This window comes from Parus major, chromosome 25LG1 (assembly GCF_001522545.3).
Source record: "Parus major isolate Abel chromosome 25LG1, Parus_major1.1, whole genome shotgun sequence".
Taxonomy (NCBI): domain Eukaryota; kingdom Metazoa; phylum Chordata; class Aves; order Passeriformes; family Paridae; genus Parus; species Parus major.
This window is the reverse complement of record NC_031793.1, coordinates 768,585-792,929: the sequence shown is the minus strand read 5'-3', so window position 1 is coordinate 792,929 and position 24,345 is coordinate 768,585. Positions and strand designations below refer to the sequence as shown.

At 54.6% G+C, this 24,345-nt stretch overlaps 1 protein-coding gene across 25 annotated transcripts; it reads left to right on the top strand.

The window, feature by feature from the left end:
- The first annotated feature begins 549 nt into the window (after positions 1–549).
- Positions 550–22,253, top strand: TPM3 (tropomyosin 3). 25 transcript variants are annotated; one of them, XM_015650109.3, is made up of 12 exons: positions 2,751–3,715; positions 4,068–4,193; positions 9,456–9,589; positions 10,407–10,524; positions 10,744–10,814; positions 11,604–11,679; positions 12,731–12,793; positions 12,942–13,011; positions 14,753–14,831; positions 16,646–16,709; positions 20,424–20,544; positions 21,099–21,199. In XM_015650109.3, exons 1-11 carry the CDS (start codon positions 3,422–3,424, stop codon positions 20,499–20,501), a joined length of 1,173 nt encoding a protein of 390 aa, XP_015505595.2. In that variant the 5' UTR covers positions 2,751–3,421; the 3' UTR covers positions 20,502–20,544; positions 21,099–21,199. The 25 variants fall into 25 exon arrangements, 23 of the variants coding, with proteins under 23 accessions (XP_015505595.2, XP_033375633.1, XP_015505604.2 ...); XM_015650108.3 differs by lacking the exon at positions 11,604–11,679 and adding an exon at positions 12,179–12,254 and having other exon boundaries at positions 3,050–3,715; XM_015650110.3 differs by lacking the exons at positions 11,604–11,679; positions 20,424–20,544; positions 21,099–21,199 and adding exons at positions 12,179–12,254; positions 19,586–20,121 and having other exon boundaries at positions 3,387–3,715.
- Positions 22,254–24,345: the final 2,092 nt, after the last annotated feature.

The following is a 24,345-nucleotide window of genomic DNA, read 5'->3' as shown; positions in this document are numbered from 1 at the left end:
ATCGTCCCTTGAGGTGCTGCAGTGGATCATGGAGCCGCGGCTGAAGAAGTGTGTGGAGTTGGAACTGCACCTTGCAGGCAGGGAGCAGGCAGTGGTGAGGCTGGGCATTGGTTGGGTTCAGCTTGGGTTCCCCAGCCCTCTGCTGACAGGGGTGAGTGCCACCCTTGTCCTGCTCCACTACATCCTGGAGAACAATATTTCCCAGCACTGATGAGCCAGGGGATATGGGAGTTCAGCACAACCTCTGTACCTGGCAGATCCGCCGAGATGCCCTGTCCCATCTTGTCCTGGATGAGCACCTACAGCACCGGCAGGAGCTGCGCCAGCAGGGGAAAGCCTTCTATGTGGAGCGGCTCTGAGTGCTCAGCCCAGTGTGTGGCTCCGGCCTGGAATCGCCCAACTCGTGACTAAGAATAAAACATGTTGAGCAAGACAGGCTGTCTTTGCTGCATATGAAGCATGGGACAGTCCAGGGCAGCAGTGGGGGGAAGACACAGCTCAGTACAATTCCTGTGGCTGGGATCCAGATATGTTGCCTGCAACCCTGGGTGCTCTGGATCCTGCACTCTTCATCTCACCCATGGTTGCGCCAGGAGGTGGCAGCAGGGCCAGTATGCCTCACCAGAGGTGAGTGGGTGCTGCACACTGGATAGCACAGGACCTGCTGTGTGCCACAGTGCTCCTGGCCATGTGACACAGCCCTGCAGCAGCAGGGAGAGGAGCCTGGCTGGGCTGGGTGCAATTCTCCCTGTCCCCACTTGCCATTCAGGCACCCCAGGATCCCTGTCTGCTCCCCAGCTGGGAGGGCCCTGTTCCCCACCTCCCATCCCTTCTGCCTGTGTCCGACCTTGGTGTCTCCCAGCCCCAGGGCCCATCAGTGCCTGCTCTGGCTCTGCTTATTGACAGGGCTGGGGGCTGCTCGGCCAGCACCCCCCGCCCCCGGCCCTTCATTAGCTCAGCTGTCGGGCTGCATCACATCACCCACTGCCACATACACGGCCCTGGCTCTGGCACTGCTGCTGCCACGTGTGTCCCTGCTGTCCCCACTCCCACCTCATCGTGGGCCACCTCAGGAGGCTGAAGCCCCTGACCCCCAAGGCCAGGCTGTGTCCCAGTCCTTCCCGTGGCACTCAGGATTTTGGCTGCCCCATGTTCTGTCCCATTGGTGCCCCAAAGCCTGAGTCCCCCACAAAGCCCCCGGTGCCATTCACAAGGCTGGCACTTCCCACTGCAGCAAAACACTGCTGTGGTGTGGGGAGGCTGTGCTTCCAGCACTCCATGATATCCCATGTGCCTTTGTTGCTGGACACCACCACCCTGGCCCCAACAGCTACTTCAGTGTGGGCTGGGGTCCTGCCTCTGTCACCCAGCATGAGTGGGGCCACATCCTCAATATGGATGCAGCAGGGTGACAGGCAGCCCCTCCAGCTGCTCCTTGGAAGAGAAACTCCTGTGAGTTCCAGCAGCTCCTACAACGCAAGGGGATGTGAGGCACAACTCCCCTGTGTCAATGGGGCTCGTCCTTGGGCAGGGTCATGTGTAGCCCCTTGGTGGCACAGGGCCCGCAGGCCAGGGCTGGCCCCCCAGTATTGACAGCCCCACTAATGACAGGGAGTGTGACCAGGGGCAGGAGCAAGCAGTGCAGGACCATCGACCGCATCGACCGGCAGTGCTGGGCAACAAGGGCGCGGGGGTCCGTGGAGGGGGCAGGGGGACGTCAATGGGTGGTAATTAATGGGAACGAGGCCACGTGTGCAGGGCCAGGGCTGTCGCTGGCCACGTCCCTCTGCTCGGTGCAGTCGAGTGCGGTTATAAACGGCAGCCAGGCGATCTCCAAGCCAGAGCGCAGAAGAGGCCCCCAAGCCAGCCCAGGTAAGATGGTGATGGATGTGGGTTCCCTTTGGCCCCTGTGCTGCCTGCCATAGCATGCTACTCCATGCCAGTGCATGTCATGGTGTGCCCTGATGTGCCATGCCAGGAGACCAAGCCTGCACTGCCCTGCTCCGGCTTCATCCCAGCCACAGGACGCCTCCTGCTCCAGCACTGCATCCCGAGCACCCCAGTACCGGCACAGTTGCCCAGCAGGCTCCAGGCATTGAGGTATGGCTGGGTGCTGCCTCTGCAGTGCCTCGGGGATTATACCTGGATACCACTCCTGCCCCAGCTCTCAGCGTATTCTTTTCTTTCTCTTACAGGCAGCTGCGCTCCAGGTCCTCCCACCTCCATCTGCCCCTGTCTCTGTCTGATATGTTTGATATTAGGTTGTTTTATTGGAAAACCAACTAAATATCAAACATATTCTTACAGCGCCAGGGACGCCCAGCACCGACTTGGCCAGATGCTGCCTGTGCCCTGCCTCAGACAGGGGGGCCCTCTGCACCCTGTCTTGCACCGTCTGCTAGTCCTCACTGCTGCAATAAAACCTGTCTGCCCATCTCCATGGGACTTGAGAGGGGGAACCCAGAGGCGTCCGGGGGTTGGTGGAGGTTTGGGATGGTAGCAGGGTCAATGCTTGCCACCTGTCCCCCTGCTCACGCCAGGGATGATGACAATACAAAGGCCCGTGGCCCTGTGCCCAGCACTGCCTCCACTGCCCTGGCATGGGCGGGGGGGCGTTATTTATGGAGGTGCAGCCACTGCTCAGGGCTCTTGGTGGGGCTGTCCCCCCCAGTGCCCTGCCCAGGGTGCCCAGAGCTGCCACCAGGTCTCTGTCTCTGTCCCCCAGGCCCCCGGGTTCTGGCCCCTTTAGCCCTCTACATCTGTCCCTGGGTAGGAGCAGTAGGGGTAGGGTCTTCCATGGGAGATCCTAACTTGATTTATGGGACCATTGGGATCTCTGGGCCAGCATGAGGAGGTTAGAAACCTCTCGGCTGCGGACAAAGTGCCACCATTTGCCCTGAGAATTCCTCCCCGTGCCTGGGGAATCTGCTCCTCCAGCTGCCAACAGCATCCTCTACCTCAGCACAAAGCACCAGCATGGCTGGAGCTGGCCTTGAGGCTCAGCGGGCTCCTGGGGGACTCTGCCCCTGGTGCTGGGTGCAGTTTCCCCTGCTGCTCCCTGCAGAGCCAAACACTCTTGGCCAAGCCCTTGCTCCCAAAATAGCACCAGGATGATCTTGCCCTTTTCCATGCCACCCCCAGGCAGGGGTAAATGTCAGCCCAGGGCCACCAAAACATCCTAAGCCCCTCCAGGAAGGCAAATGGGGAGCGAGGACTTCATGCCAGTGCTAAACAGACCCAGTTCAGCATCCTGAGGAAGTGCTCGGGACACCAGCCAGGGTGTCCCGTTGCATGGGGGGAGGGGGTACCTGGGACAATGCAGGACCCCCTCTTGCAGACCCACTGCTGCTTTTTATAACACCCCAGCTGTCCTCGGGAGCCCAAATAAGGCTGTGGCCACCCGGAGCCCCCGGGACACATAATGGGTCCTGAGCACAGACTTTTTGGGAAGGTGGGGAGGCGGGTCAGCCCAAGAAAGGCAAAGCCCCTGTGCTGGGCAGAGCTGATAAACGGTCAGTGGGGCACAGGCAACACAGCTGCCCTACCCACCCATTATCTGTCCTGCATCCCACTGCCCACCACTGCCTGTGTCCCACCAAGGATGGAGGCCATCAAGAAGAAGATGCAGATGCTGAAGCTGGACAAGGAGAATGCCCTGGACCGGGCAGAGCAGGCAGAGGCTGAGCAGAAGCAGGCGGAAGAGCGGAGCAAGCAGGTAGGGCAGACAGCCACAGCCCCCAGCCCAGGGATGTTGGGGGGTGGCTTCTGCCTCTGCTGGGTCACGCTGAGCCCAGCCCCAAAAGAGACTCTGCCTGGGGTATTGAGAGTGTGACAGCTGCCATTATGCCACAGCTCAAGGGCACCCTGAGGGCTAGCCGAGGCTCAGTCCCTGCCAGCTGGTGGGATGTGGGAAACAGATGGGCACTGTGGGGCAGAGCTGGTCCCAAAGATGGGGTGGGAGGGATGCCATGGGGCAGAGCTGAGCCTGGGATGAGGCAGGCGGGACTCTCTTGGGGTGTGGGGGTTAAGAGTGATGTCCACCTGTGGTCACGACACTGTCCTTCCAGCTGGAGGATGAGCTAGCTGCTATGCAGAAGAAGCTAAAGGGGACAGAGGATGAACTGGACAAGTACTCTGAGGCCCTGAAAGACGCCCAGGAGAAGCTGGAGCTGGCAGAGAAGAAGGCGGCGGATGTACGTATGGGGTGCAGGGTGGAAGCTGAGCACTGCCTTGCCCCCCCTTCCTGGGGGGGCTGCAGCCTTCCTTATGCCTTGGGGACACAGTTAAGTCCCTGCCCGGCTCAGTGTGCTCCCGATAAAGCTGTGTAGGTGTCCAGGAGCAGAGAATGGCCTTGTGAAGGACGTATCCGGAGGGCAGAGCCAGGCAGAGAGCAGCCCATCAAGCGCGGGATATGGGGTCCACGTGTCCCCAGGAAGCTCTGAGTCACGGCTGGGGGTGGAGGAGCCGAGCTCCGAGAGAGGAGAAGGAGGAGGGGGGAGCCCTCATCCCCCTGAGGGCGGGGGCTCACGGCCAGGGTGAGCATTGCACAGCCCAGCTATTGTTGTCCGCTGTTTCCAGGAAAACAATGGTGCGAGCGGTGCAGGGTTTCACCCAGTGGCTGCTCTCCTGCCATCACGAGCCATGAGGCCCCGCTCATCACCTGTCAGGACCTGGCAGTCCTCGTAGGGCTGGGATGTCTCAGGGTCCAGTGTCAGAGTGATGCAGCCCAGCTGTGATGCAGAGAAGGCAGGAGCCGTCCTCTCCCGCTGTGCTAGTGGGGAAGCGCCTGAGCCCTGCACAGCACCTGGCCCCTCTCACTGGGAGCTTCAGAGCCCTGGGACATGTCACCCTGCAGCTTTGCTTGCAGATCCCTGTTACCAGCCCTGCACTGGAATCGGCTTGTGTTGCAGCACTGCAGAGCTCTTGGGAGCCCGTTCCCTCCCTCACACCCTTCTTGCCTCCCTCTGCTCCTTGTTGGCATTTTCCCTGCTGTCACCACATCCCCACTTGCTTCTTTGTGGATCCCTCTCTGTGCAGCTGGAGCCCCTTTTCCTGGCTGCTGCCTCCCAGAGTGGCCCATGGGGTTCCCCCAGTTTGCCCCTGGCTCTGGGAAGTGGAGGGATTTTGCACCCTGGAGCATTGAAAGGGCAGAGCTGGCTCCCAGTTGCTTCCAGCCCAACAGAACCCTTTTGATTCTCACCTCATCCCTGGAAACATGCTATACCATACGTGCCATCCCAGGCAAACGCTCCTGAAGCATCTATCTGCCTGGCTGCCGAGGGTTTCAGGCCAGCAGCCTGGAGACTTCCCCTTCCATCCACATCCTCGAAGCACTGCCGAATAGGCTTTGTGGGGAATGAGAGCATTTAACAGGACTCAGTGACAGGGCTCAGTGATGTGTTTATTGAGCTCTTGGGTGGCTCCGTGACCGTCATGACACTGAGGAACACAGCTCCCAGCTCTGAAGAATGTTGATCTTCGCAGACAGGAGGATTTTAGTCTCGGCTCAGGCCGTTTCACCATTGGGACTTCACACATGGAAGTGGACTGGGAGCCTGGTGGCCACAGCCCTACCCCCGGGTGGAAGGAAGGAGCAGGATCTGCTCCAGGGCCGTGGGCTCATGGCCCCGGCAAAGTCTGGGGGTTCTCCAGGGGTGGCCAACTCCCGGCGGGGCCGTGCCCAAACGCAGCCCGCGGGGCTGAGGGGCGTCCGGCCACGGAGCGGGGCGGCTCGTTTGGGGCCGGGTGGATTCTGCGGGCCCTGCCACACATGAGGCCAGTCCCGGTGCCTCCACGCCCATATGGGGCGGGTCCCGGTGAACCCAGGTGCTCGCGGGGCAGTCCCCGGTCCTCCCCCCGGTGCCGGTGCCCCGTTCCCGCCAGGTCCCGACACATGTCCCCCACGCGGTGCCCCCTTTCCTGCTGGTCCCGGTCTCGGTGGCCCCGCCACGCCCCGAGCGCGACGACCGCTCCTCATCTCCCCGGTAACGCGCCCGCGGGGTGGGTCGGAAGTGACGTCACTTCCGACCGGCCGTTCCGGGCGCGGTCCCGGTGTCTGGGGGTGGCGGGGCTGGAGCGGAGAGACCGAGCATGGCCGGGGCCACCACTATCGAGGCGGTGAAGCGCAAGATCCAGGTGCTGCAGCAGCAGGCGGACGATGCGGAGGAGCGGGCGGAGCGGCTGCAGCGGGAGGTGGAAGCCGAGCGCCGCAACCGCGAGCAGGTACCGCCGGGACCGTGCGGCGGGGACGGAGCCGGACGGGCGGCGCGCCCGGGGCCGGGGGTCATTCCGAGCCGCGGGAGTGCCCGCGGGATGCTGACCCGGGCCGAAGCGTCAGCTGGGACCGGGGCTCTCGCTCTATGTCCGTGGCTCTCTCTGGGTCCCTGGGACCCGCCCGTGGTGCTGAGCAGACACCGAGGCCGGGATGATCGGCCTGTCGTTGTTTCGCTGTTACCGGTGTCCCGGGACGGACAGCAGCAGGGAGGGACCCGGCCGGGGGGCGGGGGAGGCCCCGGCCATCTTGTGCGGCCCCAGCCCGGAGCTGCGCGGGTAAGATGGAAGGAATGAGCGGGCTCCCTCGGGATGTGGCCGGCGCAGGAGCCCTCTGGAGCGCTCTCAGACACCGCATCCTGCCCGGATCCCGGCGAGCGGGGCTCTCCGCTGCCCTTGGGACCGGCAGCCGCGAGGGAAGAGAGGGGCTGGGGTGGGACTGACCGAAAGGGAGGAAGGAGCAGGATCTGAGCTGGCAGCGCTCGCGTTCGCCACCGGGCTGGGAACACCGGAAAGGCTGGGGACAGGGATGAGGTGACACGAGCAGGACCTCGAGGTGGCCGCCTCCCTTGGGACTGGGACACAGGCAAGGCTGGAGGCGTTTTGGGTACAGGTACAGGGGTGACACGGGAGGTCCTTGCTCGAATCTAAGCATGACTATCGTTGAATTTGCAATGATTTCGCTGCATTCGAAGTGTGAAGCTGAGCCCTGTCCCCTGAGTGCTCGAGCCTGTGCCCGTGACAACGCTGTGGCACTGCCGGGGATGGACTGGGCTCTGCTGCCCGGGCCCATGGCAGAAGCTCCTGCCACTCCCATGCCTCAGCTGGCTCTTTCTTTGCAGCCACATATGGAATTCTCCTTGCAATAGCAGCATTGTCACGGGTACAGGCGTGTTTTTCCCAGCTCCCTGAACCTCCTCCAGGGGAGAGAACCAGTGCTCCCAGTATGGTGCCCAGGGCTTGCCTGGCCATGGGTCCTGAGGTATCCTCATGAATCTCTTGGGGCAGCAATGGGGAGTCCCAAAGGCCTGGATGAGCTTCTCACCTGATTTTCTGGACTCCAGGTGTTACCTGGTTCAGGGCTGCCTTCATGAAGGAAGCATGGAATAACAGAAATATGCCACTTGTAGCAGGGGTGCCTGAAAGAGTCACCTGGAAGTGTCACCCCATGTTCTGGGAAAGCCTGACAGTTTCATCTGTATCTAGGGAGAAGCAACAGAACAGGAGGTGTCAGGGCTCTTCTGGAGCAGGGGAGAGGCACTTCCTCAAAAATAAGGGTGGTTTTTGGGTGGGTTGAACTTGCCTGCACCAAGTAAGGGTTCAAGTTCAGAGGGTCAGGAAGTGGAGGCCCGCTGTACTGATGTGTCTTCATTGCCTGGGAGAAGGAAGGAGGAGGTCCTCCACCTCAACATCTGGTAGCCCCTTTAACAGGGAAAAGATGCGTGTCAGTCAGTCTCCTTCCTGTTCTGTTTAAGGTATTGTTCCGTTCCTCTTCAGGCAGACCACTTCCCCTTTCAGTGGGGTGTGTGTTGGCTCTGGGCACCAAAGGGGTGTGGGCTTCTCCAGAGCCAGCTGTACCTGCATGGGAGTTCCTCTGTGCTCTCCCAGCCTGGTCTTGGAACTGCCAGGGGTGCCTCAGTTCCAGTGAGGGGGGAGAGCTCAGACAGCCCCTCTGGGAGCTGGACGCAGTTGGTGTTGGGCCCCAATCAAACACTGGCGCCTTTCATCATTCTGCTCCTCCCTCTTCAGGCCTAGTGAGGAGCAGTTTGTCTTGGAAGGATGCTTTGTTATGTGCAGCTGAGGTACTTTGTGTTTGTTTGGCATGTGCCTGTGCCCAGGTCTTTGCAGAAGATCACAGTGCTGCCCTGGAATGGCTGCACTCCTGCCTGCCTTTGTAGTCCTGTTGGGGAGCAGGATTCTGGACTCTCCAAGGGTGTCCTGGTGGGGTGTCAGAGTCCCGAAAGCATCTGGGCTGCCCTGGGCTTTGGCTGCAGTTAACAAATACGGCTGTAAGCAGAGGCCTCGTGGCCAAACAGATAATTCCCCCAGGGTCCCAAAAAGATTGCAGCAAGTCTCAAGTTGACTGTTTAGTCTGGGTCTGATCCAGAAGAGGAGTGCCACTGAAGGGATTTTCATCCTTGGCCTTGAGGTGCTTTGTTTTCAGCAGCACCGAAGGGCAATTCCTGTCCTCTATATCTACCCTGGCTGTGTTCTGACTCAACACTGGAGCAAGCTACAGAGTGATGGCAGTGCTGTGTTGCCTTACCGAGAACAAGCAAGTGGCTCTGCCACACGAGTGATGAACTGAGCACAAAGCTGCATGGTCTGTGTTCCCCACCATCTCTATTGCCAGTGCAATGCCGTGGGGGCTGGCTTGTAGCCTCTTTGAAGGCTGACTAGGACATGGATTGCAGTGTTTGTGGGGTGGGATGGCCTCTGATCTATGCCAGCTCCTTAAAACCTCAGTCACATTTCTGCCAGATGTCTGCAGGCTGTCAGCAGTTTCATCAGCTCCCAATGTGTATGACTGATATTGCTGGGGAACAGCCTCCTAGACCTGTCTCAAAACTGGAGAGGGGTTTTGCACTTTCTCTGAATTGTTAGTGTGTCGCTGGGAGGAAGGAAGCCTCAAGTACTGCAGGCTCTCCACTGGGGCTGTGGACACTGCAGCAACAAGCCCTGAGGCTGGGCAGCACCTGTGATCAGCCCAGCCTGCCAGCACCCAATACAACTTGGCACATCCTAGAACATGTTAATCCTTCTCACCTTGCTGATGAGAGGGTTTGCCTCAAGCAACACTCATGTCCAGATCACACCAGTAAACTGACTCTCTGCTAAGTGGCAGCTGTCACCATGCTCTGGCGTTGTGGATAAACAGGGCTGTGATGAATGGCCTGGCAGGATCCTGGCAGCTGCAGAGGCAGCCCTTGGTGTGAGTCATCTCCTCAGTGTTTATGGCTTAAACTGTCAGAGCAGCACAGGCTGGCAGTGAGAAACCTGCAGGAAGGCTGCTGTGAGGAAAAAGCATGCAGGATGTGTTGCCAAGATAAGTGGGAGAAGTGCTAAAGCATCCTGGGTTTGCTTTGGGCTCCTGTGTGCTGCTGCTGACCCCAAGGCAGATCTCACCAGCCCTACCCAAGCTGCTAAACCTGCACAGGCTGAGTACCCTCCTCTGCTCCCTGCAGGCTGAGGCAGAAGTGGCATCTTTGAATCGCCGTATCCAGCTGGTAGAGGAGGAGTTGGACCGAGCTCAGGAGCGCCTTGCCACAGCTCTGCAGAAGCTGGAAGAGGCAGAGAAGGCAGCAGATGAGAGCGAAAGGTGAGCAAGGACTCCTGCTTGCACTCTGTCAAACACTGAGTGTCCGGTGCCATCAACTTTTTGGGCTTCCTAGAGTGGGGGAGGAGATCCCACATCAAAGCTGGATGTGGGAGTCAGTGCCTGCTTATGCAGAGCAGCTAAAACAATGCTGATGAACCTGAGGCTGCTGATGGCCTTGAGTGTCCTGGAACCTGAGGCTTGGTATCAAGGAAGTGCCATGTGCCACCATGCATCTCTGACTCCAAAGGAGGGGAAATAAATGGGTTCACGGACACCATTGCCTTGTAAAGGTGGCTGCTGGTGGGGCAGCCTGTCTTCCATCTGCCTCTGCCAGCATGCTCCATCGTGGCAGATGTCCCCTGACCTGGCCTGTGATTCAAAGAGGAGGGGTCCACTTCCAGCTGTCTAATGTGTTTCCTCATGCACACACTGTGAGCAGCCTGACCCAGCTGGTGGCCTGGCATAGAGACAGACTTGGCTCTTCCTGCATTTGAAATAGGAAAGTGCTTGACATGGCTGTGCTGAGTCCCTAAGACAGCTGGGTTTGTTCTCAGCAGCATTGCACTTCCCTTGGCCCCGGAACCCGGTGATCTGCTGGAGGAATGGTCCAAGCAGCAGTTAATTCCAAGCAATTGAGGTTGCTGGCAGAGCCCAGCAGCCTCTGCCTTCCTGTGTCACCTTCTTCATTCAGAGGAGTCACGGCTTATCAAGCCTGTGCTTCCAGGGCAGTGCTGTTAATGCTCTGAAACTCACTGCACTGCTGGCTTGTCCAAGATTGTTTTAAACATCTTCCCTCCCTGTGCTTGCTTTTGGGCAGAGGCATGAAAGTCATTGAAAACAGAGCTCTGAAAGATGAGGAGAAGATGGAACTGCAGGAGATCCAGCTCAAGGAAGCCAAGCACATTGCAGAGGAGGCAGACAGAAAGTATGAGGAGGTGAGACTCTTGCTCTAGTATGATTGACCTGGGCCAGTAGAGTTGAGTTCTCTTCCTGCTTATGGCAAACCTAGGGTCAGAGCCTGGCTCTCAGCAGACTTGCCTCTGCTTGGCCAAAAGCTCCAGTGGTCCTGCAGGCATTCCTTCCATTCACTGCTATGCAGACCCTACAAGCACAAGACTATCCTCCTTCCTCTTTACTCTGATTCTCCTTTCCAGGTTGCTCGGAAACTGGTGATCATTGAAGGAGATCTGGAGCGTACTGAAGAGAGAGCTGAGCTTGCAGAGTCGTGAGTAGTCCGCTTGCATGTACCTGGCAGGTCTGCCTCTGCATGGAAACTAACACTGCATTGCTAAATTTGTTACACAAGGCCTGAAGCACAGGGTGGGTTTAGGTCCGTGAAGGAAACGGATGAAAGCACTTCCCTCCTTGAAACAGGATTAACTCCACCTAGGACATGGAGTTTGTGAAGCCATTTGCCTTGGGTGGAGATGCTCTGCCCGTTTGCATGGAGGCATTCCCTAGTCATGGATGCTGGAGAGTCTTTCTCTCCTCAGTATTCACCAGCACTGCTTTGTGTGTGCAGTCACAAGATTGTTCATGTTGCTACAGAGCACAGTGCTTGTCCTGAAGTGGCAGAGGCCTCCTGAGCCAGTGGCTGAAGTGACATATGGGGTTGCCAAGGGCAGAGCTGTGGCTGAGGCTGGTCTCTGAGCCTCTCCAAGTACTTGCAGTAACCACTACTGGCTTCTGCACTGCTGAACAGAAATTTCGGCTTCCTCTGCTCAGAGCAGAGACACAAATCCTGGTGCCCCATCCTTTCATATGTCTGGATGCTTTAGCTGATCCTTGAGGAGCTGGTCAGGGCCTTTCCCTGCTCTGGGCCTTGTCTAACACAGTTGGTGTGTACACAGCAGCAGCAGCAGCACTGTGCTTCCTGCCCAGACGTGCATGTTGTGACCATGACTTTTTTGTGTTTCCCCCCATCCCCTTTTTTGCTCTGTGGTGGTGTGGTTTTGGTGCTCCTTTTGACCTTGCCCCCACCTGGCTTGTGCCCTTGTGTGACCGTCACTAACAGTCATTGCCGGGAGCTGCAGGAGCAGATCAGAGTGATGGACCAGAACTTGAAGTGTCTGTCTGTTGCCGAAGAAAAGGTACTAACTTTTCCCTTCTTGAACCATTAAACCAGAACTCATGTGGTCTCCTCACTATGCTCCTCCCCTCAGCTTAACTGTGTCTCTTTCTCTCTCTCATGGAACATACTGTCTTCTCTGCCCATAAATATCCCTGTCTGAGTGGTGGTGGCTGTCCTTCTGTCCTTCCCTCCATACAGCACACTAAACGTGAAGCTTCTCCTTGGAGACTCCCAAGTCTGGCAGAAACCTGTGTCCACATCTCACTGCTCAGCTCTGTGCCCCGTGCATGTGCTGGCAGAATACTTCAAGCATGAGCTTGGAAGCAAATGGGAACTTGCTTTCTGCACAGGTGCCTTTGATAGGACTCAAAGCAGGGTCCTATCCAGTCTCATTTCAGACAGTCTCCTAAAAAACTTCCTGGTCTTCCCTGCATGTGGATTCACTTCTTGTTTCCTGTCTTTCCCTCCCACTTCTTCTTTCCCTTTTTTCTCTCCCCTTTCCTTACAAAACCCCACAGTAAATGTTCCGAGCTGGAGGAGGAGCTGAAGAATGTCACCAACAATCTCAAGTCTCTTGAGGCTCAGGCTGAGAAGGTAGGGCTACCTGTCCCAGGGCCAGAAACATTGCTGTTGTGCTAGATGGGTGTGTAAACAGCAGAGCACCCACTGGGGTGGAAATGATTCAGCTGCAGTCTTAAGCAAGCCTGGAGTGCTGTGCTTACTCTGCTGGGAGGGCTAACATAAGCCATTGGAGGGCTCTGGAAGCTGGGGTGTGGGAAGCCCAGCTGCCTTTCCCTGCCTTGGGACAGACTTAATCAGCCAGGATGTTTAAGCTGCTAAAACGTTAAGATGAGAATTTTTCTGCATCCAAGTTTGTGTTCCATGTGTTATGTGAGGCTTGCTGCCTGATCCAGTCCTGTTGGACTTGGGTAAGGATGTGAACAACTCCCAGTTGGAAGGTTCTGTTGGCATGTGTGCTGCAGTGATGAGTTTACGTCAGCCTCTCTAGTTGTGGGCTCTCTGGAGAGGGAGGTATCTGGGGCTGCTGACTGCTGACTCCTTTTCCACAGTACTCTCAAAAAGAGGATAAATATGAAGAAGAGATCAAGATTCTGACTGATAAACTCAAAGAGGTGAGTGACCATGTCAGGATGGCCCAGCTGGGTGAGCTGGCCTCAGCTTGACTGGGAAGAGATGTGAAGGGTGGGAGACTCCATGTCCTCAGACTGATGCCCTTTGCTGTAGAGCTGTTGCACTAACTGGCTTGTTTCTGTCTGGCAGGCAGAGACCCGTGCTGAATTTGCTGAGCGCTCTGTAGCCAAGCTGGAGAAGACCATTGATGATCTGGAAGGTACATTCTGGGGACAGGAAACCAAAGAATGTGTGTTTAGTGAGAAGTTAAGGAGGGCTATCTCTCAGGTAGCTGGAGAGCAGAGAGGCTGCTGTGCTCCTCATTACTTGGAGCATAACCCAATTTACCTCCAAGGTGAGGCTTGGCAAGAGCCCTGCCCTGTGCCTCTGCTCTGAAAGCTGTTCCCTGGCTGTTCTGCAGCAGGTCTCAAACTCTTGATCCAGACACCTGGCCTTATCTAGATAATTGGTATATTATGGTAGTGATGTCCTTAGGAATGTAACTAAATCCCTGTGCTCCAGCTTAATCGAATTAATTTAGGAGTGGCATAGGAAAGAAACACCTGAACTTGTAAGAATTGGTCACAAGAGCATCTGTGCATGCAGAACGTCATGCATGTGCTGGCTACTGCAAATGGTGTCTTGCAAGTCAACCACAGGAGTCAGTGAGTCTTGAAACAGCCCCCATGAACACTCAGACTCCCCAGTGTGTGAGGCCTGAATCAAGGTTAAATTGCCAGCAGTTCAGTCCATGGGGTAGTCAGCCTGTGCCAAGGGCGTGTTCCTTTCCTTCTCCCATTCCCTCACACAGTTCTTCAGGAACACTCCTGAGGCCAGCCACCGCAGAACCTGGCCCCAAGCCACAGAGGGAGAAGGTTTCAGCTGCCTCCCTTAAATCTGGGACTGTGGCCAGATTCTTCTGTGGATTGCTGTGGCTGGAGCAGTGGTGCTGGTAAACCAAAGCCCTTACAGGTCTCCTACCTTGACCACAGGTGGGCCTTTGTGGTCTTTTAGTGCCAGGTCTTGGAGACACAAAGCACCATCCTATGGTCTGGAGTCACTCATTATCTAGAAATAGCAACGGTGTCAGCTGAGCTCTTCCAGAGCTGCAGCCAAGCAGCAATCTGAGCCACCTCATGATCCAGGACAAGCTTTTATTTGGAACTGCAAAAAGTCCTCCAAATCCCTGCATGCTCCCCTTGAAACCTGTTGATTGAGAATTGGCTCTGGTCTACAGCCTTGCTGCTGGAGTGACCTAGTTTATGACAACTGACAAAGTTCCCCAAGCTCTGTGAGGCTGTTAACTGTACTACAGCCCAGGCAGCGAGAGCTGGAGCAGCCTGTGCCAGCTCTGCAGGGCTCAGGGATGTGACAGCACAGTTCCAGGCCCACCCCTCCCTGGAGGCGGAGAGCTGCCTGTCTGCTCCATTATCTGATGGAGAACACTGGTGTGGCCAGTCTGCTCCCCCTCCTCACTGCATCCTTACAGGATTGGAATTTCCTCTGATGCCCAGCTCTATTACATGACTGACTTCTCCCAAGCCAGTCTTTGCATTGAGACATGGGTGAGAGCAAAACACCTCAATTATCAGTGCTCTCCTTAGGTGAAACAAGCTTCTCCCTAAGTGGATGGAGTTGCCTTTCCCTGCTGCTCCTCCTGACACTGGTTCCTGCTGACCTAGCTGGACAGCTTGTTTTTACAAGGTGATGTGGTTTGAGTGCTTGGCCGTTGGAGCTGGATTGTAATCCTGAAAGGCACTTGTGGGTCAGTCAGTCCTCATGCTGCTGGAACCCTTCTGTTCACTGATGGGGATGAACACGAAGTTGTGATGGCTCCACATCTAACTTCATTTTCTTCTGTTCGTGAATCCCATCCTGCTTTTCCTGCCCCAGAGTGTTGGAAGAACTCCTTTGCCTTCCCTCATTGTTTTCCTTTTGTTCTCCTCCTAAACGTCTTCTAGATGAGCTCTATGCCCAGAAACTGAAGTACAAAGCAATTAGTGAGGAACTGGACCACGCCCTGAATGACATGACTTCCATGTAAATATGAGCTGGCTGGAGTTCGCCTCTCGCTTCAGCAGGCTGGACTGCCAGTGCTTGCTTGGTTTGCTGTGGTTTCTGTAGTTGGAGAATTGACGGCACTGTGCTGCCCAGGTTACTTCTACAGATCTGCCCAAGTTGCCCCAGCATGCCTTCCTCTAACTCTAGGTCCTTGTGATCTGCATGTGTAACCAAGTGCTGTGCTGGCCTGAAAGGGTTCTGACTTAAATTTGAGTGCAATTCCCATTCTTACTGGGAAAGGCTTTCCCAGGAAATGTGGCTTTGTTATCTGCTGGAGCCACTGGGCCATGGTCTCAGGATTCCTTCTGGAAGAGGCTGTGGATAGTGCTTAGGTGGATTCCTTAGGAATTGCCACAATAGGCTTGAGATGGGCCAGATCATGAACTGATCTGTGGAAGTAGCTGAACTTGTGTGTTTCTGCAACTTCGCTCCTCAGCTTTGGTGTTCAGATCTGCAGTGGGTGCTGCTAACAACTTCTCCACCTGGTCCTTGCGCTAACCCAGGAGAGGCCAGGTCCTCACCCCACAAAGAAGAGCCTTAACACGAGTGTCCCAAAGTTCCCTAAGCAGTTTGCTGTGCACAAACACTGAAGCTTCTCTTAAAATTAGTGTCTCCTTCTGTCTCACACAGATAAGTCTTGTGATTCCAAACTCCGCTTTGGATTTGTCTCTCTGCTTGGTGGCTTGTTCTGCATCTGCACCCGTCATTCATGCTCTCTTCATCTGACTCTGAATTCCAGTACCTTTTTCCAGTTACTGTGCACAGGGCATCCCTGGGAATTGGTGCTCTAAAGACACAGAAGCAGCAGCAGCAGCCCCCCAGTTCTGCTGCACTTGCTCCCAAACAAAGCTCCCTCTGTGTGACCTGATGTGCCAGACACAGCCTGCTCTGAGGGGCTGCCCTTTCCGTGTCGGGGGAGCTGGGAGGATGTTGTTCTCATCTGCATATCTTGTGTGGAGCCATAAAGCTCTTTTTGTATTTCTCTTGCCTTTTGCTCAAGCATGATGTCACCTTTTTTAAGGAAAACAATTCTTGCATAAATGGCCATTGCTTTTGAGAAATGGGTTTCTAGTGACCACTTGCTGCTTTAGAATAACTGTTTCAGCATTGCCTTCAAACTGGTGTCACCCTTGGTGGAACACAGACCTCACTAGCATGCTGGATTTTCCTTTGAGGTGTGTTACTGGCTCCCAGATGTGATGGCAACTCTGCAGACAGGGCCTGTGGGGTCAAATGGGAGGCTGGGGGTTGCATCAGGAGGCCCTGGAGCTGTGCCTGACTGAAGACACTCCTCATTCCTGCCTGCTTTGGAGTGTTCACCAGCACTGGTTGCCAAATGCTAGCTTGCAGTGGGAGGTCACACACCTGATAGTCGTTAGCCAGGGTATGGAAGCCAATAAATATTGTGTGTGCTCTGGCTGGTCTCCACTGGGGCAGAACTGGTTGGGTGTGAGGTGCTGCCTGTGCCAGGGGGAGGGATGTGTGGCCTCCTGCTTCAGGAATGAGAAGGCACTGCAGCAGGGCTGTGAGCATTTGAGCTGGGGAATCTTTTGCAGAGCCCTCCCCATGCAGGGGCTGAGGGCTGCAGGATCCTTCTAGGAGCATGTCATGGAGCTTCCCACTGAGCACTGCCACTGGCAGTGGGCTGTGAATGCCTGGCGTGTGTCACCACTGGCGCTGTTGCTATTTGATGTGGTATGATAAACACTGGTCATCCTCTCACAATGGTATGTGCTGCCTCATGGTGGTTAGTCAAATACTTTTTCCTTTCTGGATTGGTTCGTCTGCCACAGTGCCCGAAGAGCCCTTCGTGAGCAGCATTCTGATGACTTGGGACACTTCCCGTGGCTTTCTCAGGTTTGTGCCCTTCTGGTCTCCACATGACAGCACTGGCAGTCAGGATAATCTAGACACACCCACATGCCCCAGCCTGTCCCATTCTGTCTTTGGTGGCCAGTCTGGATGGGGAAGAGAGGGAGCATTCAAGGAATTTCCAAGTGTGGTCTGACTCTCCGGGGATGTGGGGCAGTAGCTGTGCCCTGTAAGCACAAAGCAAGAACCCAGAAGTCTTCAGTAACGCAACTGCAGCTGGAGTTGAGGATCTGGATCCTGTGGGACAGGCAGGGCTTCTGTAAATATGAAGGCTTCCAGGCTAGTGTTCCATTGTCAGCTCTTATGACAACAGGGACACCATCATTGTCTGTCAATATCTGAAGGGAGGGTGTCAGAGGATGGACCAGGTTCTGCTTGGTAGTGCCCAGCAGTAGAACAGCAACACACAGAAACTGATGCTCAGGAAGTTCCACCTGAACATGGGGAAGATTTTCTTGCCTGTGTTGGTAACTGAGCATTGAGCAGATTGCCCAGAAATGGTGTGAAGTCTCCCTCAAAAGAGATATTCCAGAATGATCTGGATATAATCCTGTGTGATGTGCTCTGGGATGACTCTGCTTAAGCAGAGAGGTTGGACCCACAGATAACCTTTCAACTTCACCCCTTCTGTGATAGTTAGTGGGTGGGAGGTGGTAGCCTGCCCTTGGGAAGTGCCTCTCTCCTCACAGGGAGGTCTAGTTGCATCCTGACTTGCTGTGGGGAGCTGGTGGCTCTTCTCTGCACAGTGATGTTCCTGGGAGTGTTACCTAAGGCTGGGCTGTGGCAGGCCCTTTTCCCACTCATCCGGAAGGAATCCACTCTGGGTGGTGGATGGGTATGTGGGTGGGTGATGCAGTGTTTACCCTGGGAGGTTTTGGAGGCATCTGGTCTGACTGGATTGCTGGGCTTGTGCAGGCTGGTTAGTGTGAGCTGTGCTGTGATGTGGGAGTGCTGCAAACATAGGTTAACTGACCAGGAGAGCGGGATCCTGGGGCTCCCCATGTCCTGGGGCTCCCTGAGTGGCAGGGATAGCTGGTGAGGCTGCCCTGGGGTTGGGTGTAGAAGGGAGCAGGCCAAACATGGCTGCTGCAGATCTGGGCAGGTGCTCTGTATGGAGAAGCTGTTCCTGAAGTCTGGGAAGTTCAGTCATGCTAAACACTCCAGTCTGCTACCTTGTGTGGGTGAATCATCAGGTCCCTGTACACAAACAGGAATGTTTGCTTGAAAGCTGTGAGCTGTTGCGCCAAGTTCACTCTCATCCTCTGCCACTCAGGACCAGCCTGAGTCACTTAGATCTGGGGACTGGCATTGGGGCTGCTCAGAGCCAGCATGGAGCCAGTCCCTCACAGCAGTAGTAGCTGTTGTGCAAGGCATGGGCCAGGATGCCACATACCCACAATTTCCAGATTGTGGTAGGACAAAAATCATTGGCTTGTCTGCCTGTGCCTCGGTCCCTTAGTGGCTTTAAAGAAGGGACAACAGTCAGCATTACTGTCCCCTCCTGCAGAACAAGATGCAGTTAGATCAGGTCCTGAGGACTGAGAGAAGCTGAGGGTGAAGCTGAAGTTGAGCTTCCCCCTCTGTGTGCAGGTGTCAGTCACATTGGAGGGACTGACCCGAGACTCTGGGGAGGGCAACATGCTTTGGTTGCTCCATGTAAACCACTTGACTTTCTGGAATTTTACCCAGCTAGGTCTCGTTCAAGAGCAAAATATTCTGAGATTGAAAGCAATGAGGAATGGTGTAGCTCCCCTTCAGAGGGTGCCTGAGAATCCTAGGACCTCATAGTACAAGCATTAGAGGGGAAGCCCAAACCAAGGCTGTGCTTTAGGCTCACTCCTCCAGCAGAGGCATCACACTGTGTGTCGCTGCAGGTGGTGCTGGTGGGTTCTGCCAGGCTGGAAGATGATGCATAAGGTTTTTTCACTGCCTGAATTCTCCTAAGTGCAGGAATTGGAGCTGTCAGGCTGGGAGGACTCTGCCCATGCAAATGAGCAGGGAGAGATGCTGAATCTCTGTGGTGGCTGGTTGTGGCTGACAGGCTGTGTGGCAGGACATGGGCCACTGAGCCCTGAGAAGTGACAGATCCTGGAAAGGGACCAAACATGCTGATGACCATGAGTGCTTGGCATGAGCCTTGAGGATGCATGTGGCAGCTAGACCTCTATGGGGCTATAAGGACAGGGACTGGAGAGGCCACGGCTGCAGAGGCAGTGGCAGCTTGTGCTCTGCTCATGGAGTTGTTCTGGGGCAGATGTAAAAGAGGACCCTGTGCTCCAAAAGTCCCTCTGTCCTGTACCTGAAGCAGTTGCTGCCTTCAGTCCTGTCTGGGTTGTGAGTGTGACACCAGGCGTGTTCTCAGAGGAAGGTCCTCCAGGCCTGGGTTGAGATGTTGTCATTCTCAGTTCTTCTGGTGTGCCTGTCCTGCTGTTCAAACCCTGTAAATCCCACTGCAGTGTGGTGTGGCTCCCTCTGGAAGCTATTTCTGGTGCAGCTGTGCCAGGACTCGTTTCTGCAATGTGCTCCACAGGTCTAAAGCACATCCCAGATCTCTGTCCTTTCTGGGGTCCAGCCCAGCCCTGCCTGCAGGCTCCTCTTCTGGTGTCTCCTCTTCCTTTCTTTGCCTTTGCACATCTTTGACAGCACTTTCACTTCTGCCCACACTTGGTTTCCTCTGTGATCTTCCTGAACTGAAGCACAAGTTAGAGAAAGACAAACCTTTGGGAATAACCCAGGCTGTCCTCAGAAGCACATGTTATGGAGACAGCATTTTTGATGTGCTCATCTTGGTGCTCTACTAACCTTCCCTTTCTCTCTTTTTCTCTCTTCCTCTTGTTTCCCTTATCCTGTCACTGCTGCAGAGTGCCTGTACAGCCAGCTTGAGAAAAACCGCCTGCTCTCTAATGAGCTGAAGTTAACGCTGCATGATCTGTGTGACTGAGAAGGGGCCCACTAATCCCATTAAACAAGCTTATTGCGACCACCAGTGCTGTGGACCACAGTGAAATCTGATCATTAAGACTGGCAGACTTGCGAATTTTATGCAATTGCTGCTTTTTAATGAGGCACTTGGATATAACCTGTAATTTATTTAAGCATTTTTTTAATATATAAAGGTAACCTCTGTTCTTGGTGAAGTCACCCCTCAGACTTGGCTGGTTTTTGAGCAGTCTTGGTTGCTTGTCCAGGGGGTCCTGCCTGGCTCCTCCATGGAACCAGTATAGCTGCACCCCCTAAATGAAGGGTGGGGTGAAGTTAGACTTACATCTGCTTGAAGCTGCCTGTCAAGTGCTACAACTTAATTTACTATTAGCTGAATGACTGTAGGATTTCCTGGTGCATGGAATGATGGCTTCTACCAATAAATGACTGACCTTGTGGTCTGTGAGACACTGCACACCTGTATTCCTATCTAGGGGAGTCCTAATTGAGAAGGTTTGGGGGCAGAAGTAATTTCCCAGGCCTGACCCCAGTGCAGCTGCAGAGCCCTGAAATGGGTTGGGAAAGCTCACAGACATCTTGACAGCAAATGCCGAAATACACGGCCTGAAGCTGTGTCCTGAGTTCCTGCAGGGGATATTTAAATGCTGCCGTTGCTCATGCTTGAGGAAGGCTGTTTTCTGTGCAGAGTTTCTGGCCCTGGGGAGGTTGGGAGTGGCTTTGGGAGTCTGCCTGTACCTAAAGGACATTTTTCTACAGCCTGTCTGTCCAGTGTCCCAGCGTGTGGATGTCTCCAGTGATATGGGTGGGCTCACCTTTGGAGTGAAGCCTACTTAGAGCACTAGCTGCTGATCTGCTCTCCTCCTGGCTTAAGGAACATGTGAGAATTGACTGCATAGCTGCCTGTAGTGTCGGGCAGGGTGCAGCTCCCTCACTCCTCACTCTCTGCCTATCACTGGCCCAGCTCCTGCCCTGCTGCCCTCCAGGCTGGTGGTCTGCTCCCTGCTGCTGGGCTTGGCATCCCTGCCCTGTGCTGAGGGGAAGGGGGGCACAGCCAGCTGTAGTTCCAGGGGGTGGTTTCCAAGTGTATGTTGCTCTTGGGTGCCTTGCTGGGCCACGTGTGTCAGCCGTGGAGGTGTGGAAGCCCTGGGAAGAGCTGGCTGCAGTCAGAGACACCTGCATGTGAAACACTGCCTAGAGCTCTGGCTAAAGGTGCACCATGGCCATACTGACTGGGAGCACTGGCAGTGTGAGAGGTGAGGGCTACACACAAGCCAGGTAACCTCAGAGCTTCCAGCTGCACCCAGCCAGGCACTCCGGTCCAAGGATCGCTGCGGCAGTGTGTGGGGAAGGGGCTGGCACAAGCTTTTTTTGGCAAAGGATTCTCCATTGTTTCATGCAGATTTGTAATTCTCAACTCTTGCTTCCTGCCAGATAAACTGAAATCCACCAAAGAGGAGCATCTCTGCACGCAAAGAATGCTGGACCAGACCCTGCTAGACCTGAACGAGATGTAATGGATCCCTGCCACTGCCTCTGCCATGCAATGCCTGCTCAGCTGCTGCTGCCCTCTAACCCTGGGACCAGAGTTTACTTTCTGTTGCCAATTTGACCAAACACAAATCTCCTTTGTTCCTGGGTTAAAGGCCACCAGGTTGGGCAGAGCTTCAAACAGCATCATTAAGGGAAATAAGCAATGCAATAATGTTTGGAGAGCATGTTTGAGATGTACACATTTTGTAACTACCTTTTTTTGTAGCAGCCATTATAAACATTCCAAATAACGTGTGAGCTGGTGAGCTGCACTTCCAAGCTCTTGGCTTTAAAATTTGGTATTAACCTTCTGTTAATTGGCTCTGGGCCACCCTGCTTTGGCAGGGCAAGAAACAGATATGATGGTTCTGGCTGTGAGTCAGAGTAGCCAAGCTAGGGATGAAAGCCTGTTGGGAAAACTTCCTTTCCAGGAGCTGTTTGCTAAAAGCACAGTTCAGTTTTTCAGCTTTAAGGTAACTCTGTGTTGGGAAGGAACAACTTGGGTGAAAGCATCCTTTTTTTGGGGTTTTTTTGTTGGTTTTTTTTTTAAGCCAAGCCAGTCATCTGAACAATTGAACCCTCACAGAGATTGTGTCCCTTCCCCTCCACACCTGAAGGGCTTAGAGAAGCCACTGTCCCTGTAACCCATTGCTACCTTGAGGCTGACTTTGCCTTCACTAAGTGCTGATGCACCAAGCTTCACTGCTCATCACTGGGTTACACTTAACTGCTTAAGTACAACAGCCTTGTGTTCTTGGAGAAGTGGTTTTGCCTACCTGGAGGGACGGAGCCAAGCCTTCCCTCCTGCCCAGGACTGCTCTTACTGTCTTAATTGAGTATGAGCCATCTTGCTGTGCATTGCTGATGTGTTGTGGTTGTGAGGTGTGAGTGTGGCAATGTCACACTTGCAGTGTGTAGCTTGTGGTTTGAGCATGCTGCTTGGTTGTAGCAGTTTTTGGGGCCAATCTGGAGACAAAAACCCTATCCAGTGTTTTGATACTAAATTGAAAAATTGTGTTACTGTCTTTTGAAATAAAAACTGATCCCTCCACACGGCTGCTGGCTGCAGAGCTTTACTGTGCAGGCTTGTGGGGGATGAGGGTGGGGATGGTGTATGTGCCCAACCTATGACCAGGCATAGGGTAAGTAGCACTTCCCAGGGCAGGAGTGCAAAGCAGGACTGTTGTGATGAGTTCCTCAGTCAGTTTGGAGATGACACTGAGTTGGGTGGAATTGTTCACCTGCTGGAGGGCAGGAAGGCTCTGCAGAGGGATCTGGATCCATGGGCCAAAGCCAGTGGTGTAACAGTCAACAAGGCCAAGTGCCAGGGTCACCATAACCTGCTGCAGTGCTCCATGCTTGGGGGGAAGGTGGCTGGAGAGCTGGAAAACAACCTGGGAGTGATGGTTGACAGCAGCTGCACATAAGCCCACATAAGCACCCACAGTGGGTGCCCGGGGGGAAAGAGGCCAAGGACACCTGGCCTGTACCAGCCATGGTGTGGTGGTGGGATCAGGGCAGTGCCCGTCCCCTGTGCTGGGCACTGCTGAGGAGTTGCAAACCCCAGGGTCAGTTGTGGGCCCCTCATGACAAGAAAGACCTTGAGGGGCTGGAGTGCATCCAGAGAAAAGAACGGAGCTGGGGAAGGGGCTGGAGCACCAGGAGCAACTGAGGGAGCTGGAGTGGGCTCAGCCTGGAGAAAAGGAGGCTCAAGGGGACTTTTTCACTCTCCACAACTCCCTGACAGGAGGGTGCAGCCAGGAGGGGGTAGGCTCTCTCTACTCCCAGGGAACGAAGGACAGGACAAGAGGAAATGGTCTCAGGTTGTGCCAGGGAAGGTTTATATTGGATATTAGAGAGAATTTCTTCACAGGAAGGGGTCCAGCCCTGTCACAGGCTGCCCCATCCAACCTGCCCTTGAACACTCCCAGGGATGGGGTAGTCACAACTGCTCTGGGCCATCTGTGCCAGGGCCGCACCAGTCTCACAAGGAAAAATTTTTCCCCAATATCCTTGTATTGGTTTTGCACAGCCTGGTTTTTGGCAGGAGGGGATCCACAGAGGGGCCTTCTAGGAGAAGCTGCTGGAAGCTTCCACCATGTCCAGCAGAGCCAATGGCTGATGGCTCTGAAGATGGACAATGCTGCTGGCCAAACTGGACCAATGAAAGAGGTTGGTAACGCATCTGTGGTGACATATTTAAGAAGTAAAAACAAAGTCACAGATTTTTTCACTTAGAGAGAAGGAGGAGGAGAGAACATTTGAGGGAAAACAATATGGCAACACCAAGGTAAGTGGAGAAGGAGGGGAAGGAGGTGCTCTGTTGGAGATTCTCACAAATGGGACAGGACTGCTGGGTGACACATCACATACTTTTATTTTGGGCACCAGTCTCAGTTACAGACACAGGAGATGGCACAAGCTCATGTCCCCACAAGCAGTGAAAGATTTATTTGTTACAGAACATTTTATAAATTTTTCAGCCAATAGCATATGGCTGAGCTTACAGACAATTGTTCCATCCAATCACTAGAAACACATGTACACCTTCTTCAAACAATGCTTGTTTGCTGTCTATTAACAATACACAATACTCTGTTATTAAGCTTAAAACCTTCTACTATCTTGGTAAGCATATTTTTCTGCAGTCTTAAAGTCTATCTTAGCCAAGTCTAAAAACTCAACTATTGTTTCATGTCCTGCATATTGTATTATTGTATCTTCCTTATTTTCAGGCTTTGCAGCTGCAGTCAGCTCTAAGTTCTCTACTTTTTCTTTTCTGAGGCTTATTTTCACAGCTTCTGAAAATGAAGCTGAGATTCCTCTGAGGGCCATGGTGAAGACCATGGTGAAGCAGCTGTGCCCCTGCAGCCCATGGGGATCCACAGGGGAGGCAGAGATCCGTGCACAGCCTGTGGGGATCCATGGGGAATGCAGAGATCCACCCGCAGCCCGTGGCAGAGGTGCCCATGCCAGAGAGGGTGGATGCTCATAGGAGACAGTGGTCCAGTGGAAGACCTGGAGGAGAGAAGTCCCTTGCTTCCAGGCTGGAGCAGCCTGTCCTTGGAGGACTGCACCCCGTGGAAAGCCCCAGCTCACAGTGCTTTTGGGAGGACTGTCTGCCCATGGGAGGAATTCACACTGCAGC

Coding starts and splice junctions, on each gene's coding strand:
- TPM3 (XM_015650109.3), top strand. CDS start 3,422: ATGGGTCCTGAGCACAGACTTTTTGGGAAGGTGGGGAGGCGGGTCAGC. Junction 9,590..10,406: donor GCAGCAGATGAGAGCGAAAG/GTGAGCAAGGAC, acceptor GCTTTTGGGCAG/AGGCATGAAAGTCATTGAAA. Junction 13,012..14,752: donor GACCATTGATGATCTGGAAG/GTACATTCTGGG, acceptor AACGTCTTCTAG/ATGAGCTCTATGCCCAGAAA.